The sequence below is a fragment of the Gorilla gorilla genome, chromosome 1 (assembly GCF_029281585.2).
Source record: "Gorilla gorilla gorilla isolate KB3781 chromosome 1, NHGRI_mGorGor1-v2.1_pri, whole genome shotgun sequence".
Taxonomy (NCBI): Eukaryota; Metazoa; Chordata; class Mammalia; order Primates; family Hominidae; genus Gorilla; species Gorilla gorilla.
The window spans coordinates 162,423,557-162,440,075 of record NC_073224.2 but is presented as its reverse complement, the minus strand read 5'-3'; the positions used below and the strand labels follow the sequence as shown (position 1 = coordinate 162,440,075).

The 16,519-nt window shown below is 43.7% G+C and overlaps 1 protein-coding gene across 4 annotated transcripts in view; it reads left to right on the top strand.

Moving 5' to 3' along the window:
• Window positions 1-16,519, top strand: part of AK5 (adenylate kinase 5) — a 279,572-nt gene that overhangs the window by 233,872 nt on the left and 29,181 nt on the right. For all 4 annotated transcript variants that reach the window (XM_004026008.5, XM_019020048.4, XM_063703462.1 and 1 more), the window contains 2 exons: window positions 3,772-3,935; window positions 7,031-7,147. In XM_004026008.5, coding sequence (XP_004026057.4) covers window positions 3,772-3,935; window positions 7,031-7,147 — 281 coding nt within the window. The remainder of the gene's footprint in view (window positions 1-3,771; window positions 3,936-7,030; window positions 7,148-16,519) is intronic.

The following is a 16,519-nucleotide window of genomic DNA, read 5'->3' as shown; positions in this document are numbered from 1 at the left end:
GCTAAAGGAAGAAAATAATTGGAACATGGCATTTTTGCCTTGTAAGCCAAGTCTGAAAATATCTTTTCCACATGGAGGGCTCCCAGCCATCTCAGGAAAAGCATTTCCAGGTAAATCCAGCCACAGAAGCCCTGATGGCCTTTTCAGGAGCTCAGCCACTTGCACCCCTTAGTCATTTACCTGGAAGCACCACTTCTCCAGAGTGGCCACCTTGTTCCCACACTCTCCATTCCTATTATACTGAGAGACGGGAGGCATAGTGCTTACAGTAAACATAGCATTAGCTGGCAGTTGGCTGCTTCTTTAAGTGGTCTGCATTATTTTGGGGAGCCTCTATAATTGCTGTTTTCCTATTACATCCAGCCCATCCCTGACTCCCTGACAATACTATGAGGGGTCTGACCTCCTCCCCATTTGGCTTAGAGCAGCTGTATAGATGAGCAGAAGATAGAAAACTCAGACCTTTCCTGGATTTTCTGGCAAGGCAAAGAAGGGGGAAGGAGGGGCCCTTCTATTAAAAAGGGTCAACAACTAATGTTGTCCCTTAAGAGGGAAGTTGCCAACCGCACAAAGAAAGGAGTTTTAAGTATGAAAAAAGGCAAACCAGGAAAACCGCAGAATGAGTTGTAAATCCTCATTACCATACTAAAATTTCAATCATGTTTTGCATGCTGATGGTAAATGTTTCCTTTTAGCAAGAAAACTTTGTCAGGCATTTATGGTGCACTTACGATATGCAAAGTGCTGTGTGATGTGCTCAGGGCACCCAGAGAAGCTTGCAGGGCCGGCGACCAGTGAGGGAGCTGCAGCCCAAGAGTAAGACAGGCAGGGAGCACCCGGCGCTGTTTACAGCGTTGGCTCCAACAGAGCTGAGGGTGAGAGGTCTGGCTCCTGCCAGAAGGGGGAAACATGTGATCTGGACCTAAGGGCTGAGGAAGACCTTGATCATTAGAAAAAAGGATGAATGTGACCAGGCACAGTGGCTCAGGCCTGTAATCCCCGAAGTTTGGCAGGCTGAGGTGAGAGGATCGCTTGAGGCCAGGAGTTCAAGACCAGCCTGGGCAACATAGCAAGAGACCCTGTCTCTACAAAAAATTTCAAAATTAGCTGGGTGTGATGTGCACCTGTGGGACCCGTAGTCCCAGCTAACTCAAGAGGCCAAGGCAAGAGGATTGCTTCAGCCCAGGAGTTTTGAGTTCAAGGATGCAGTGAGCTATGATTGTGCCACTGTGCTCCAGCCTGGGGACAGAGCAAGACCCTATCTCAAAGAAAAAAAAGAAAGAAAGAAAAGATGAATGGGTAAAAAAATGTGCTAGAATATAGGATATTATTCAGCCATAAAAAGACAGAAATCCTGCCATTTGTGACAACATATTGGAAGACATTATGCTAAGTGAAATAAGCCAGGCACAGAAAGACAAATACTGCATGATCTCACGTGTATGTTGAATCATAAAAAGTCAAATTCATAGAAGCAGATTATAAGAATGGTGGTTGCCAGGGGCTAGGGAAGTGAGGAGATGTGGTTCTGGAGACCTCATGTACAGCATGATGGCTACAGTTAACAACACTGTATTGTATACTTGAAATTAGCTAAAATAGATGTGAAATGTCTTCAGCACCAGAAAAAAAAAAGGATTATGTGAGGTGGAGGTTTATTAACTTGATTGTGGTAATTATTTCACAATATATATGTATATCGAATCATCACATTGTACATCTTAAATTTATAGTTTTATCAATGATACCTCAATAAAGCTGGGGGAGAAAACAAAGAGAAGAGGAGGAAGGAAGGGCCTTTCAAGCTGAGGACCAAGAAGAACAAAAGCGTGGTAGCCTGGAAAAGTCTGTGTGGGCATAGAAGGCCATTGAATGCTATGGAGGTGGGAGTGCCCTCCTTTCCAGGCACATGGAAAGCATTGAAAGTCCAAGAATTGTGTTAGTTGGACATGACAGTGCTGGAGGAGGGTAAGAAATGGGGAGAGGGGCCTGGCACAGTGGCTCATGCCTGTAATCCCAGCACTTCAGGAGGCTGAGGCAGGTGCATCACTTGAAGCCAGGAGTTCGACACCAGCCTGGCCAACGTAGTGAAACCCTGTCTGTATCAAAAAATACAAAAATTAGCCAGGCATGGTGGTGAGCACCTGTAATACCAGCTAATTGGGAGGCTGAGGCAGGAGAATCACTTGAACCTGGGGGGTGGAGGTTGCAGTGAGCTGAGATCGCACCACTGCACTCCAGCCTGGTTGATAAAGCAAGACCATCTCAAAAAAAAAAAAAAAAGAAGAAGAAGAAGAAGAAGAAATAGCGGGGAAAGATGCTGGAGAGGTAAAGTCGGACTAGATTCTGGAGAGTTGGGGTGCTGCTGTAGGGAATTTGAATTTTACTCTGGGAGCATAGGAGGCCATTGAGTGCTATGGAGGTGGGAGTGCCCTGCTTTCCAGGCACATCATCCTGCTAGCAAGTCTGTGGGGCTCCAAAGCCCCTCCGATTCTGACATGCGGAGGTGGAGTGATTGCCATACGCCAGGCGGAGAAGATGAGGACCTGAAGTGTGGCCAGGTCAATGTGGCCACAGTGGGGAGGAGAGAAGGGAACACCTCTGAGAGTCAGAGCCCAGGCTTTAAATCCTAGGCTTGCTACTCACTAGCAGTGCAGCCTAGGCAATGGATTTAACTTCTCTGTGCCTCTGCTTCCTCATCTGTAAAATGGGAATAATAACAGTGCATGCCTCTTAAGGTTATTTTATATAACCTTGTACATAATACCTAAAATGTTTAGAATAATGGCTGGTACAGTAGGCACTTGATAAAGGTTAGCTATTATTATTATTTTCAGATGTAAAATCCTATGACATACTATTATGAAAGGGATATGGTAGATACTCAGAATTGATAATAGCTAATGAAAAAATAAGATAATAAAACATATTGAGGGACATTCTACAAAATAACTATTCATAATCTTCAAATGTGTCAAGGAAACCCACAGAAACTGTTCTATACTGAAGGAGAGCAGAAGGACATGGCAACTAAAGGCAATGTGTGATCCTGAACTTGACCCATTGACTTCAGAGGACATTATTGAGTCAATTGGGACAATTCAGTTGAAATTTGGAGGGGTCCAAGGATATCATTATGACGGAGGATGTGCTTGTTTCCTTGTTTGTAGGAAATGACACTAAAAGGTTCTGGAGTAAAGAGGCATCCAATTAGCAACTTATTCCCAAGTGTTTCTGAAAGTTCTTTGTCCTCACAACCCTTTTGTAAGTTGGTGATTGCTGAAAATAAAAACACTTATTTTTTTAAATTAAAAGCTAGCATTTGTTGAGCATTCACTAAGTATCAGGAATTGTGGCCAGTGCTTTGCACATGAGTGGGTTCGGTTCTCCAAGGAAACTTTTCTGACTTTGCATCTCTACCAAAACGGAGCCAAGTACCCCTCCTCTGTGCCCTGATAGCAGGCTGTACTCATCTTCACTAACTGCCTGTGACCATGGGTTACCAGTGGTCTATGAAAACTAACTTCTTGTTTTTCTGTAACACCTGCCCCCTCCCGCTTCATGGATAATCTAAGCTCTTTAAAGGCAAGGGCTGCATCCCATTCTCCACTTGCATTCACCACTCTCAGCACAGCTCCTGGTATAGCAAATCTCAAGTTCCCAATACGTGCTTAGTGACTGCAACACTGAGGCTTGCTCACCATGGTGACTACCATTAAAAATGAGGCACCAGACTTGGAATGCATGTCTGACACATGACTTCTTTTCAAGGTGGTCCTGGCTCTGGCAAAGGCACACAGTGTGAAAAGCTGGTGGAAAAATATGGATTTACACACCTCTCAACTGGCGAGCTCCTGCGTGAGGAACTGGCATCAGAATCTGAAAGAAGCAAATTGATCAGAGACATTATGGAACGTGGAGACCTGGTGCCCTCAGTAAGCAACATGGCCTGACCCACATTACTGCCTTTACTGTCTGGGGAGACCTTTGGGGTTTTTGTAATGAATCTGAGCTGCTGGAACTAAGAAACCCAAAGAAACAATAGCTGTATTTTATTTCCCTCCTTTGCAGCAATCCAGATGCAGGCAGGTCTACAGCAGATAGACCTTCTACCCAACCAGGTCGAGCTGGCCCAGGCTCCTTCCATCTTGTTGCTCTACCAGGCCCTCAAATGTTGGCCTAATTTCACATTTTTCCCCCAAATTCATCCCACTTTAGAATTGGAAAGGCTTCAAAATAGAAGTGAGTGTGGTGCAGCAGAGCCTAGAATTAGAAACCCCCAGAAAATATAAAATAATGCTTTGGTTTAGTTCTGGGAGGTATGATTATCTTGAAATTTGGTATCTTCTTGTGTAATTTAAGAATATCCCCTTTTCTATCTTTTTTCTTCTTAAGTCACCATCCATCTCTAAGAAGCTGAATGGTAGGGATATCAAGAAATATTCATCCCTGCCACACTGGGTCCCATGCTAGGCTCTGTAATGAGGGCCGTATGATACAGTCTCTGTTAGCAACAGAGCTGTCTGATTCCTCTATAACCAGCTACACTCTGTTTCCCACCTGGAAGCCAGCATGGTCCTCATGAAAGGAAAACAGACCATTACAGTTGCCACTTAGCTGGCCTCCTGGAGCCCACTCTTTTCCCTAAAGTCTCCTCTTTTCACAGCAGCTGTTACCAGAAAGGGGTCCCAATCCAGACCCCAAGAGAGGGTTCTTGGCTCTTGTGCAAGAAAGAATTCAGGGCAAGTTGTAAAGTGAAAGGAAGTTCATTAAGAAAGTAGAGGAATAAAAGAATGGCTACTCCATGGACAAAGCAGCCCCAAGGGCTACTGGTTACCCATTTTATGTGTTATTTCTTGATGATATGCTAAACAAGGGATGGATTATTCATGCCTCCCCTTTTTTACCATATAGGGTAACTTCCTGACATTGCTGTGGCATTTGTAAACTGTCATGGCACTGATGGGAGTGTAGCAGTGACGACAACCAGAGGTCACCCTTGTTGCCATCTTGGTTTTGGTGGGTTTTACCCAGTTTCTCTACTGCAACCTGCTTTATCAGCAAGGTCTTTATGACCTGTGTCTTGTACTGACCTCCTATCTCATCCTGTGACTTAGAATGCTTAACCTGGCAGGGCGCAGTGGCTCATGCCTGTAATCCCAGCACTTTGGGAGGCCGAGGCAGGTGAATCACGAGGTCAGGAGTTTGAGACCAGCCTGGCCAACATGGTGAAACCCCATCTCTACTAAAAATACAAAAAATTAGCTGGGAATGGTGGCGGGCACCTGTAATCCCAGCTGTCTGGAAGACTGAGGCGGGGGAATTGCTTGAACCTGGGAGGCAGAGGTTGCAGCGAACCAAGATCACGCCTCTGCACTCCAGCCCAGGCAACAGCATGAGACGCCATCTCAAAGAAAAAAAAAAAAGAGAGAATACCTTAACCTTCTGGGAATGCAGCCCAGTAGGTCTCAGCCTTATTTTATCCAGCCTTTATTCAAGATGGAGTTGCTCTGGTTCAAACACTTCTGACACAGCCAGAATGATTTCTTTGAAACATTTATCAAAGTGTGTTATTCCCTTCCTCAAAACCTTCCAATGGCTGCCTGCCGCACTTAGGACGAAATCAGAGTCCTTTCTACAGCTCTGGCCTCCAGCTCCCTCTCCAGTGTTATTTCCCACCACTTTCACCTTGCTCACTCCCACCCACCACTAGCCTCCTTGTTCCTCCCACAAGTCAGCCTGTTCCTGCCTCAGGGCCTTTGCATTTGCTGTGTCTGCAGCCTGATGCTCTCCCTTCATACAGTCACATAGTTTGCTCCTTGACTTCATCCAGATCTCCACTTCAGTGTTACACTTTATCAGATGCCTTCCTGACCACCCTATAGAAAGTAACACCTCTAGCATTCTGTACCTCTTTGTCCTGCTTTAATTTTGTACCTACCAGTTATCTTCGCTAACTCTTCATTATATATTTATTTGTTCATCTATTGTCTGTCTTCTTCATTAGAATATAAACTTCATGAGGACTTCATTCACGATTATCTAGGTATAGATTCTAACCACACTCGCAATGGCCGCATTCCCCAAGCCCCTGCCAAAAGCCAGAGAGCCCACGAACAGGGAATTCCTCCACTGGCAGCTGATTGCATTTTTCCTCTACCAATTTCCAGACTCTGGTGTATTTCTCCTACTTCATTTACCATAGCACTTGCTAAATACAAATTTTCAACAAAGAAAGTGATGTTACTTGAAAATGCTACTTTACATCTACCAAAAGTCTTTTAAGTCAGTAGATGTCAAATTTTATAAAATATTTACTGGAAAAAAAGTTAACAGTAAGATACCTTTTTTTTTTTTTTTTTGAGACACAGTCTCGCTCGTCACCCAGGCTGGAGGGCTGTGGCGGGATCTTGACTTGCTGCAGTTTCCACCTCCCAGGTTCAAGTGATTCTCCTGCCTCAACCTCCTGAGTAGCTGGGATTACAGGTGCCCACGGCAATTCCCGGCGAATTTTTGTATTTTTAGTAGAGATGGGGTTTCGCCATGGTGGCCAGGCTGGTCTTGAACTCCTGACCTCAGGTGATCCACCCACCTCGGCCTCTCAACATGCTAGGATTACAGGCATAAGCCACCGCACCCGGCCAGTAAAATACTTTTTATACCATGTTTTGTCTAGTTTTAAATTGCCATTATGCCTAATTCATGGAGTGATACCATATGAAATACAGCTACCTTAACCTCATCTAATCTAAGATGCCAATATTTTAAGACAGATAACTGGTAACCAGTAAGAAAAAAACACTAACAATTAAACTATGACTCAGAACTGATTATAAATACCTGCCAATTTCATAGATATTAAAATATGGGGTGGAGGTGGAAGAGTGAAATGAAATATGGTCAATTGTTGTCTGCTGTTAACCTTACCTGAACCTTCCCCCCTCCCTCAGTGGATGACTGAAGGAGACTTGGGGTACTTCTAGTGTTCTGTGAAAGAGCTCAGGTCCTGACCACTCTCGCTTTGCTCCAGGGCATCGTTTTGGAGCTCCTGAAGGAGGCCATGGTGGCCAGCCTCGGGGACACCAGGGGCTTCCTGATTGACGGCTATCCTCGGGAGGTGAAGCAAGGGGAAGAGTTCGGACGCAGGGTGAGTGGTTGTTACGGGCATCCTTCCAGAAGAAAAACAGGGGACATCATTGAGGTTGGGTGATAATTCAAAGTCTACTTCTTTCCCAATTACATTAATGAAAACTTTAAGGGGCAGAAACTTGACTCAAACTAGAAATTTAAAAAAAGGAGTAGATTTATTGACTTAAGTAACTAAAACACCCAGCAGTGGTTTAGATTTGGTTGTCTCCAGATATCCAGATGTGTTCATCAATTGTCTGACTCTCTCTCTCTCTCTCTTTCCTTTGTGTTGGTCTCATTTTCTTCCTGGTCAAGGCTTACCTTCTACCATCTAAGTGGCTTCATAGAAAAGTGTTTCTGTTTCCCAGTGGGTCCAGCAAAAGACCCAGAGTTGTGTTTCCTTATCCTGGATTTGGTCACAGTCCCATCATCACTGAACCAATTACTGAGGCCGAGAGGGAAGGAGAGGGAATATGCTGGCTGGCCCAGCCTGGAGGACCAAGGAAGGATGGGAAGGGAGGAGGGAGCAAGGGCACCACACCTGAACCACACAGGGAAGGAAAATTACCCCCAGGAAAAGTAGGGCTGCCCTTACAAGAAGACGGGGGAATGGGTGCTGGACAGGCAGAATCAGAACTACACACCACCCTCCCACTATCCTCCCACCATCCCACCTCCCTGCCCACCCTCTCCTAGTGAGGAGGGTGGGTCAGGGATACTCACAGGGGAGCAGCAGTAAGTAAAAACCATTGTGGCTGCCACGTATTGAACCCACTCTGGGCCAGATCCTGTGCCCACACTTTATAGAGAGTACCTGTAATCTTACAAGTCCAGGCAAGAAGGGTACAACTGGCTTCATTGTTAAACAAATACTGACTTGAGAACTTAAAAGAAATTCATATTTATAGAGATATCTCTTTAGACTAGTTTTGAAACATTTTTCATATACAGTTTTCTCGTTTTTTTTTAAATAACCTTTTTAGATAGATAGGGGAAGTATTGTCCTCATGTTAAAGGTGATGAGTGAAGCCCAGAAAGGGTTAATGACTTCCCCATGGCCACACAGCTGGTGACAACTTACTGGTAAGTGCCAACTGCTAGCAGGACTAAGATTTTGCGGGACCCATCGCCATCCACTTCTAGTAACATTGATTGAGGTGACTTATACTTGTGTGTCTCTGGGGGTTTACTTTGACCTCCTTCTGAGCCTGTTTCATTTAACTTCTTTAGTGTCAAAATACTTCAAGGTCAATTGCTTATCTTCCCCTACACTTCCTACATGAAACCAGAGTCAAAGAAAACATGTCTAGGTCTAGTTGGCATGGGTGGACCCTGGACCCATTCTGGCTGTCCCTCGACTCCAGAGCTTCCATCAGCAAGATGGGGGTGGGCAGGGAGAAGTGGATTTGCAGAGCAGAGCCCCATGACTGTGGAAGTTTTAGGCAGTTCTTGATGGGAGACACTCACATGCCCAAGTTCTAATGAGCTTTTTCCCATGAAACAAATCACTTCAAGAGCACAAACCTCAATATAAATTAACTAGTTTTTTACAAGATGGAATTGGGAGCGTTGTTCTACTTTTTAAATAATTGTGGTAAAATAGACATAACAAAATTTGTCATCTTAACCATTTTTAAGTGTACAGTTCAAGGATGTTAAGTACATTCATATTGTTATGAAACCATCACCACCATCTTGAGAACTCTTTTTATCTGCTAAACTGAAACTCTACCTACTATTTATTTTATTTATTTTTATTTTTTGGAGACAAGGTTTTGCCCTGTTGCCCCGGCTGGAGTGCAGTGGTGCAATCATAGCTCACTGCATCCTCAACCTCAAGGCCCAAGCAATTCTCTCACCTCAGCCTCCTGAGCAACTGGGACTGCACCACCACACCCAGCTAAACTTTTTGATTTTTTGTAGAGATGGGGATCTCACTCTGTTACCAGGGCTGGACTTAAACTCCTGGGGTCAGGTGATCCTCTCACCTCAGCCTCCCAAAGTGCTGGGATTACAGGTGTGAGCCACCACACCTGCCTGAAACTCTACCCTCTCCCTCCTTTCCCCAGCTCCTGACAACCACCATTTTTCTTTCTGTCTCTGTGAATTTCACTATTCTAGGTACCTCTTATTTCACTTAACAAAATGTCCACAAGGTTCATTAATGTTGTAGTATGTGTCAGAATTTCCTTCCTTTTCTGGGTCAAATAACATTCCTTTGTATGTATATGCCACATTATTTTTATTCATTCACCTATCAGTAGAGACTGGGGTTGCTTTCACTTTCTGGCTATTGTGAATAATGTTGCCATGACTACGTGTGTACAATATCTGTTCAAGTTCCTGCATTAGTTCTTTTGGGTATATACCCACAAGTGGAATTGCTAGATCATATGGTAATTCTATTTTTAATTTTTTGAGGAGCCACCATACTACACATATACATACATACTGCCAGCCATAGTGGCCACACCACTTTATGTTCCTACCGACAATGCATGAGAATTTCAATTTCTTCTCACCAACACTTGTTATTTTATGGGTTTTTTTGATAGTGGCCATCCTAATGGGTGTGAGGTGGTATCTTATTGTGGTTTTGATTTGCAGTTCTCTAATGATTAGTGACATTGAGCATCTTTTCATGTGCTTTAAATGAAGTTGTTTTCTTTTTGTTGTTGTCTAGTTGTAGGAGTTCTTTATATATTTTGGATAGTAACTCCTTATCAGATATATGACTTACAGATATTTTCTTTCATTTGATAGGCTGTCTTTTCACTGATTGTGTCCTTTGATGCACAAAAGCTTTTCATTTTGGTGTAGTCCAATTTATCTATTTTTACTTCTGTTGCCCGTGCTTTTTGTCCTGTACAAGAAGTTGTTACCTAATCCCCATGAAGCCTTCCCTCCGTATTTTCTTCTAAAAGCTTTGTAGTTTTAGCGCTTATATATTTAGGTATTTTGATCCAGTTTGTTTGTTTCTTTGTTTGTTTGTGACGGAGTCTCAGTCTGTCGCCCAGGCTGGAGTACAGTGGTGAATCTTGGCTCACTGCAACCTCTGCCTACCAGGTTCAAGCAATTCTCGTGCCTCAGCCTCCCGAGTAGCTGGGACTACAGGCACATGCCACCACGCCTGGCTAATTTTTTTGTACTTTTAGTAGAGACAGAGTTTCACCGTGTTGCCCAGGCTTGTGTTGAACTCCTGGCCTCATGTGATCCGCCTGCCTTGCTCTCCCAAAGTGCTGGGATTACAGGCGTGAGCTACCATGCCCAGCCTTGATCCATTTTGAGTTAATTTTTTATATATGGTGTCAGATTATTTTGCATATGGATATCTAGTTTTCCCAATGCCATTTGTTGAAAGAATATTTTCTCCCACAGAATGATCTTGACATTTATGTTAGTCCGTTTGCATTGCTATGAGGAATACCTGAGGCTGGGTAATTTATAAAGAAAACAGGTTATTTTGGCTCATGGTTCTGCAGCCTGTACAGGAAGCATGGCATTGACATCTGCTCCTGGTGAGGCCTCAGGAAGCTTCCACTCACAGCGGAAGGTGAGGGAGAAGCCAGTGCATCACATGTTGAGAGAGAGATGGCAGAGGCCCCTGACGCTTTTCTATAATCACATCTTCCATGAACTTAGAGAATGAGAACTCAGTCATTACCACGAGGATAGCACCAAGCTGTTAATGAGCAATCTGCCCCCATGACCCAAACACCTCCAACTGGCCCCACTTCCAACACTGGCGGTCACATTTCAACATGGGATTTGGAGGGAACAAATTCCAAACCATATTAGCATCCTCATGAAAAATCATTTGACCATATATATGTGAGAGTTTATTTTTGGACTGTCTATTCTATTGGTCTATATATCTGTCTTTATGCCTGTACCACATTCTTTTGATTACTGTAGCTTAGTAATAAGTTTTGAAATCAGGAAGTGTGAGACCTCCAGCTTTGTTGTTCTTTTTGGTGATTGTTTTGGCAATTCAGGGCCTCTTGAGATTCTATATGGTTTTAGAATGATGTTTCTATTCCTGGAAAAAAAAAATTAGGATTTTGATAGGGATTACATTAAATCTGTAGATCACTTTGGGTAATAGCGACATCTTAGCCATATTAAGCCTTCCATGGATTGTTTTAGATTTTGTTTATTCTAATCTTCTAGCCAACGTCTAGGCTGTGGATAAGTCCCTAGGGATACATTCTAAGTAATTGAGGAACAGGAGTATTTTTCTTACACCACCTTAGAATCAAGGCCTGTGCAGGGCTGGGGGGTTGGAGGGGAAAGGAAGAGGAAGGTGTGGTACAACCGTTGAGAAGCTTCCTGTCTATGAGGATTGGCAGTTGTGTAAACATGACACTAACATACAATTGTAGATGTGTAATAACTGCTGCAGGGTCAACAGCGTTTCAGGCTTTTCCCACTTACCTTGCCCTTGAACTTAAGGTTAGAAGAGCTCTGAGAGACCCTCCAGGAAAGTCAGGACAGCTCCTGCGCGTGTTTGGAAGTGATGGGAATAAAAGTCTTTTTTTTTTCTTTTTTCTTTTTGATATGGAGTCTCGCTCTGTCGCCCAGGCTGGAGTGCCGTGGTGCGATCTTGGCTCACTGCAAGCTCTGCCTCCCGGGTTCACGCCATTCTCCTGCCTCAGCCTCCCAAGTAGCTGGGACTACAGGCGCCCGCCACCACACCTGGCTAATTTTTTGTATTTTTAGTAGAGATGGGGTTTCACCGTGTTAGCCAGGATGGTCTTGATCTCCTGACCTCGTGATCTGCCCTCCTCAGCCTCCCAAAGTGCTGGGATTACAGGCTTGAGCCACCTCGCCCGGCCAAGTATTTTTTTTTTTAATTGCTCTGAGAGGTGGTAGAACATTCTTTTGAAACCCTCAAATGATCGAGGACAAGATGTATAGTAAATAAATAAGGTCTCTCTCTCTCTCTCGGTCAACAAAAACAAAATTAAATTATAATCCTTATTCTTCTTTGGGGAATTTTAAAATTGAGTCTGAAGGCAAACCCCAGAACTTAGGCCTATGGGGTTCCACACCATTTTGAGCAATGACAGCCCTGGAGCTTCCCAAGGTGGAATCATTAAAGCATGTCACTCATATACTCTGGAGTCAGAAAATCTAGGTTTTCACCTGTCATTTATTATGGAGATAATAATACCTGTTAACACCTATTTAAAAGGTTTTGTAAACATCAGATCATATAACATGCATAGATGTCTTCTAAGCTATAAAAGTTTATAAAATATTATCTAGTTTAGCATCACTCATTTGTTAATCACACCTCATACAAGCCTCTAAAATTCCTGCTCCATCACCACTTCCTCCTTTGCTTAAAACCCAATTAGGGTGAGCTCAGAGCTCTATGCAGCCCATTGGTCTGTCCTCTGGCGTCAGTATGAATTCAAATGGTCCATGTGATCTTCCCTAAAGTAAAGCAAAAAACTTCCTCTCCCACTGTGGTCCCCGTTCAGACCGGTTTTAGAATGTGGCAGAGAAGAAGCCTAACTAGAACTAAGGAACAAGAAAGTCATCAACATGGTGACTGGACAGTTACACTCAATGCTAAAATTCATGATGCCATTTCAAACAACACACAGGTGACACATTTCATTACTGAGCATACAACCCTTAAGTGAGATTTTAGACATCTACAAAGATGATTTCTTACATACTGCTAGGAGGAACTTACAGAGACCAAGAGTGACATTGATTTGTCCCTGGGTACAGTAACTTTAGAAGATTCTAGTATCAATTAAGCAGGTGTGCAAGAGAACATATCCAGCCCTCCAGAATGAGCTCCTGCTTTAAACCTGACCAGATGGCCGGGCATGGTGGCTCACGCCTGTAATCCCAGCACTTTGGGAGGCCGAAGCGGGCAGATCACCTGAGGTCAGGAGTTTGAGACCAGCGAGACTAACATGGCGAAACCCCGTCTCTACTAAAAATACAAAATTAGCCGGGCATGGTGGCACATGCCTGTAATCCCAGCTACTTGGGAGGCTGAGGCAGGAGAATCACTTGAACCCAGGAGGCAGAGGTTGCAGTGAGCCAAGATCGCACCACTGCATTCCAGCCTGGGCAACAGAGTGAAACTCCATCTCAAATAATAATAATAATAATAAAACCTGACCAGATGAACAAAGATGCTACAAACACAGAATGAGCTACTGTTGACTCCATAATGCCCTGCAGGGCCCTTCATTTGTAGCTCCCCTCCAAATTACAAGCAAGAAATTCATTGGAAATTTGACAAAGACAGATGCAGACATCTGATTTTCCCCAGAGATTCAAAGTAATCAGCTTGGTTGAAAGCACAGTATTTCCCCTAGTGCATCAGGCCTGCAACTATGTTTGAGGTCCATTCAAGCCTGGAGAGGTTTTAACCAGCCCACAAAAATCTCACCAGCCTTTCTGTGTCACCGAGATTGATGCGTCCGATGCATTGGACCATCAGTTCCTTTAAAAATTCAGTTAGTTAGGCTGACACTTTTGCATACCTGTAGCTGAGTTCTCCGAGATACAAGGTCCTTTGAGGATTTCCTTGGACACTGCATATGACATCGCTAAAAATCAAATGCAAACTAATGTCCACAGCTTAAGGGTAAGTCTATGTGTGGTTTCTGTTACCTTCCTATCTTCTATTCCCCAAGCTGGTTTTATCCCTGTTGAATTACAACCTATACCTTCAGTTTACAGAATGATTACTGGGGGAGGGGCTGTGTATATGTACATGTATGTAATGCATGTATGCATGTAGATGTGTGTAACAAGGCAGAAGGAATATGAGGGAGGAGTCAGGGTTTCTGATCACCATCCTCATTCCCCACTCCAGCTGAGAACCCCTGGTTATAGTGACTCTGGTGTGAACAGGCCTGTATTTGGAGCCTGGCTTTGTAATTCATTGGCTGGTAAGCAAGTCAGCTAACTTTGTAGATCTCCTTCTCCTATTCTATAAAATGTTGGTTGTAAATACATACCTCAGTGATTGTTGGGAAGATTGGATGGGATCCTTGACAAGTGCCTTTACACATTTATAAGCCTACATATGGTGTTCAATAAATCTTTACAGTTTTTTTAATAATGTGTATTTTTTCTGACTATAGAAATAAAAATTATATAGTATGAAACAATACACAACAATATAAAACAAAGAATAACTAACCACCCAGTGATAATACCTATTAACAATTGATATATGTTCTCCCCAAGCTTTGTTCTGCCTGTTTTTGCTTAGTTAAAATCATACAGAACATAGGAATAGTAATTATTTTTTGAGTACTTACAATGTGCCAGAAACTGAACTTGATGCTTTACACATTTCATTTGATTAATTCTTACAGTCCTACTTAATAGGTGTTAGGACCCCCATTTTATAGGTTCTTTTTTTTTTTTTTTTTTTTTTTTTTGAGACGGAGTCTTGCTCTGTCCCCCAGGCTGGAGTGCAATGGCGTGATCTCAGCTCACTGCAACCTCCGCCTCCTGGGCTCAAGTGATTCTCCTGCCTCAGCAGCTGGGATTACAGGTGCCCACCACCACGCCCAGCTAATTTTTGTATTTTTAGTAGAGATGGGGTTTCACCATGTTGGTCAGGCTAGTCTTGAACTCCTGACCTCGTGATCTGCCCACCTCGGCCTTCCAAAGTGCTGGGACTATAGGTGTGAGCCATTTTATAGATTCTTACCGTCTTGAGAAGGGCTCTGTGCTTAGCCTGACTCCCTGGTGTGAAATCGAAATGCTTTCCTGTATTAAGCCAATCTCATACTCAACACCAGCCAGATTAACCACATATTAACAGAAGTCATATTAACAAAAGTCATATTAATGGAAGTCATATTAACAGAAGTCATATTAATGGAAGTCATATTAACGGAAGTCATATTAATAGAAGTAGAATGCACGGGTTTGCTCTTGGCTTTTCCCTCCCAGAAGACTCTTAGCTGAAATTCTGCCTTTAGCCAGAATATGTACATAACTCTTGTGGAGGTGGGAATGATGGCTTCACAGTGATCCCTCTGCCTTACTACTCTCAACTATCTCATGACACTTCATTGACAGAACCAGTGTTTCTGTTTATAAGTGTATTCTAATCTTCAGAATGAGCTCTTAACACACACACACGTGCACATACACACACACACACAAAGTTTGAGTCTGGCCAAGGGAATGTCCAGTTGGTGTGTTCTAGTTGTTTAGAATTGTTTTTCACTTGAGATGTTTCTGCTCTCTTCTGATTCCCGGTTCACTGCAAAACTTAGAGCTGCATAATGGTGTGTGGGAGGAGAAGGTATATATCAATTGAGTAGTATTACTATCATTAGGGTTGTGTATTCAGGAATGCTGGAATGACCCAGATATTCCTCCTCTAGTGAGGTTCCCCCAAGGGGACATACCTCAAGGTGAGAGCAAATGAGAAATAGGCATGCCACTTTCTTTTCAGCCAGGGCCCTTTCCTGCCAGCGCAGGGAGACTCTGGTAAACATGCTGTAGCATGCGACTTAGGCTAAAAGCCTGAGTGAGGCCGCTGACTCTTTCTAGACCTAAATCTGACCAGTGGGATACTTTACAGGTCAAAAGGATGACTATGTTGCCAAGCCCACCTTAAATAACATTAGCTCCCATTTATGTAGTGTTTGAAGTGAGTCAGGCGCTTTACATGTACAAACTCATTTAACCCTCACAATAGTCCTGTGAGTCAAACACTATTATTATCCTCATTTTTAAATGAGGAAACTGAGGCATACACCAAGAATAAGATAGTTGTTATTCTCAACAAAGAGAGTTCCTGGATGGCATGGAGAGCTCTTGCCCACTGGTAAACGTGGCCTAACCCCCATTCTGACTTAATCAGAAGAAAACTAAGGTGGGGGTGGAGTCAGAGGGCAGGAGGGCAAACTTCTCCTCCCACTCTACTTGCTGGAATGACCAAAGCAAAACCATGATCACAGTCCACAATGCTCATGTCCTTGTGCTGGTGTGCTCATGCCCTGAGGGGTGCAAGGATGAGTGTGGTCCTGTGTCCGGAAATGATGGGTTCTTGGTCTCACTGACTTAAAGAATGAAGCCGTGGACCCTCACGGTGAGTGTTACCGTTCTTAAAGGCAGTGTGTCCAGAGTTTGTTCCTTCTGATGTTCGGATGTGTTCGGAGTTTCTTCCTTCTGGTGGGTTCGTGGTCTCGCTGGCTCAGGAGTGAAGCTGCAGACCTTCACGGTGAGTGTTACAGCTCATAAAGGCAGTGTGGACCCAAAGAGTGAGCAGTAGCAAGATTTACTGCAAAGAGCAAAAGAACAAAGCTTCCACAGTGTGGACGGGGACCCCAGTGGGTTGCCACTGCAGGTTCGGATCTGGCCCCACCCACATCCTGATGATTGGTCCATT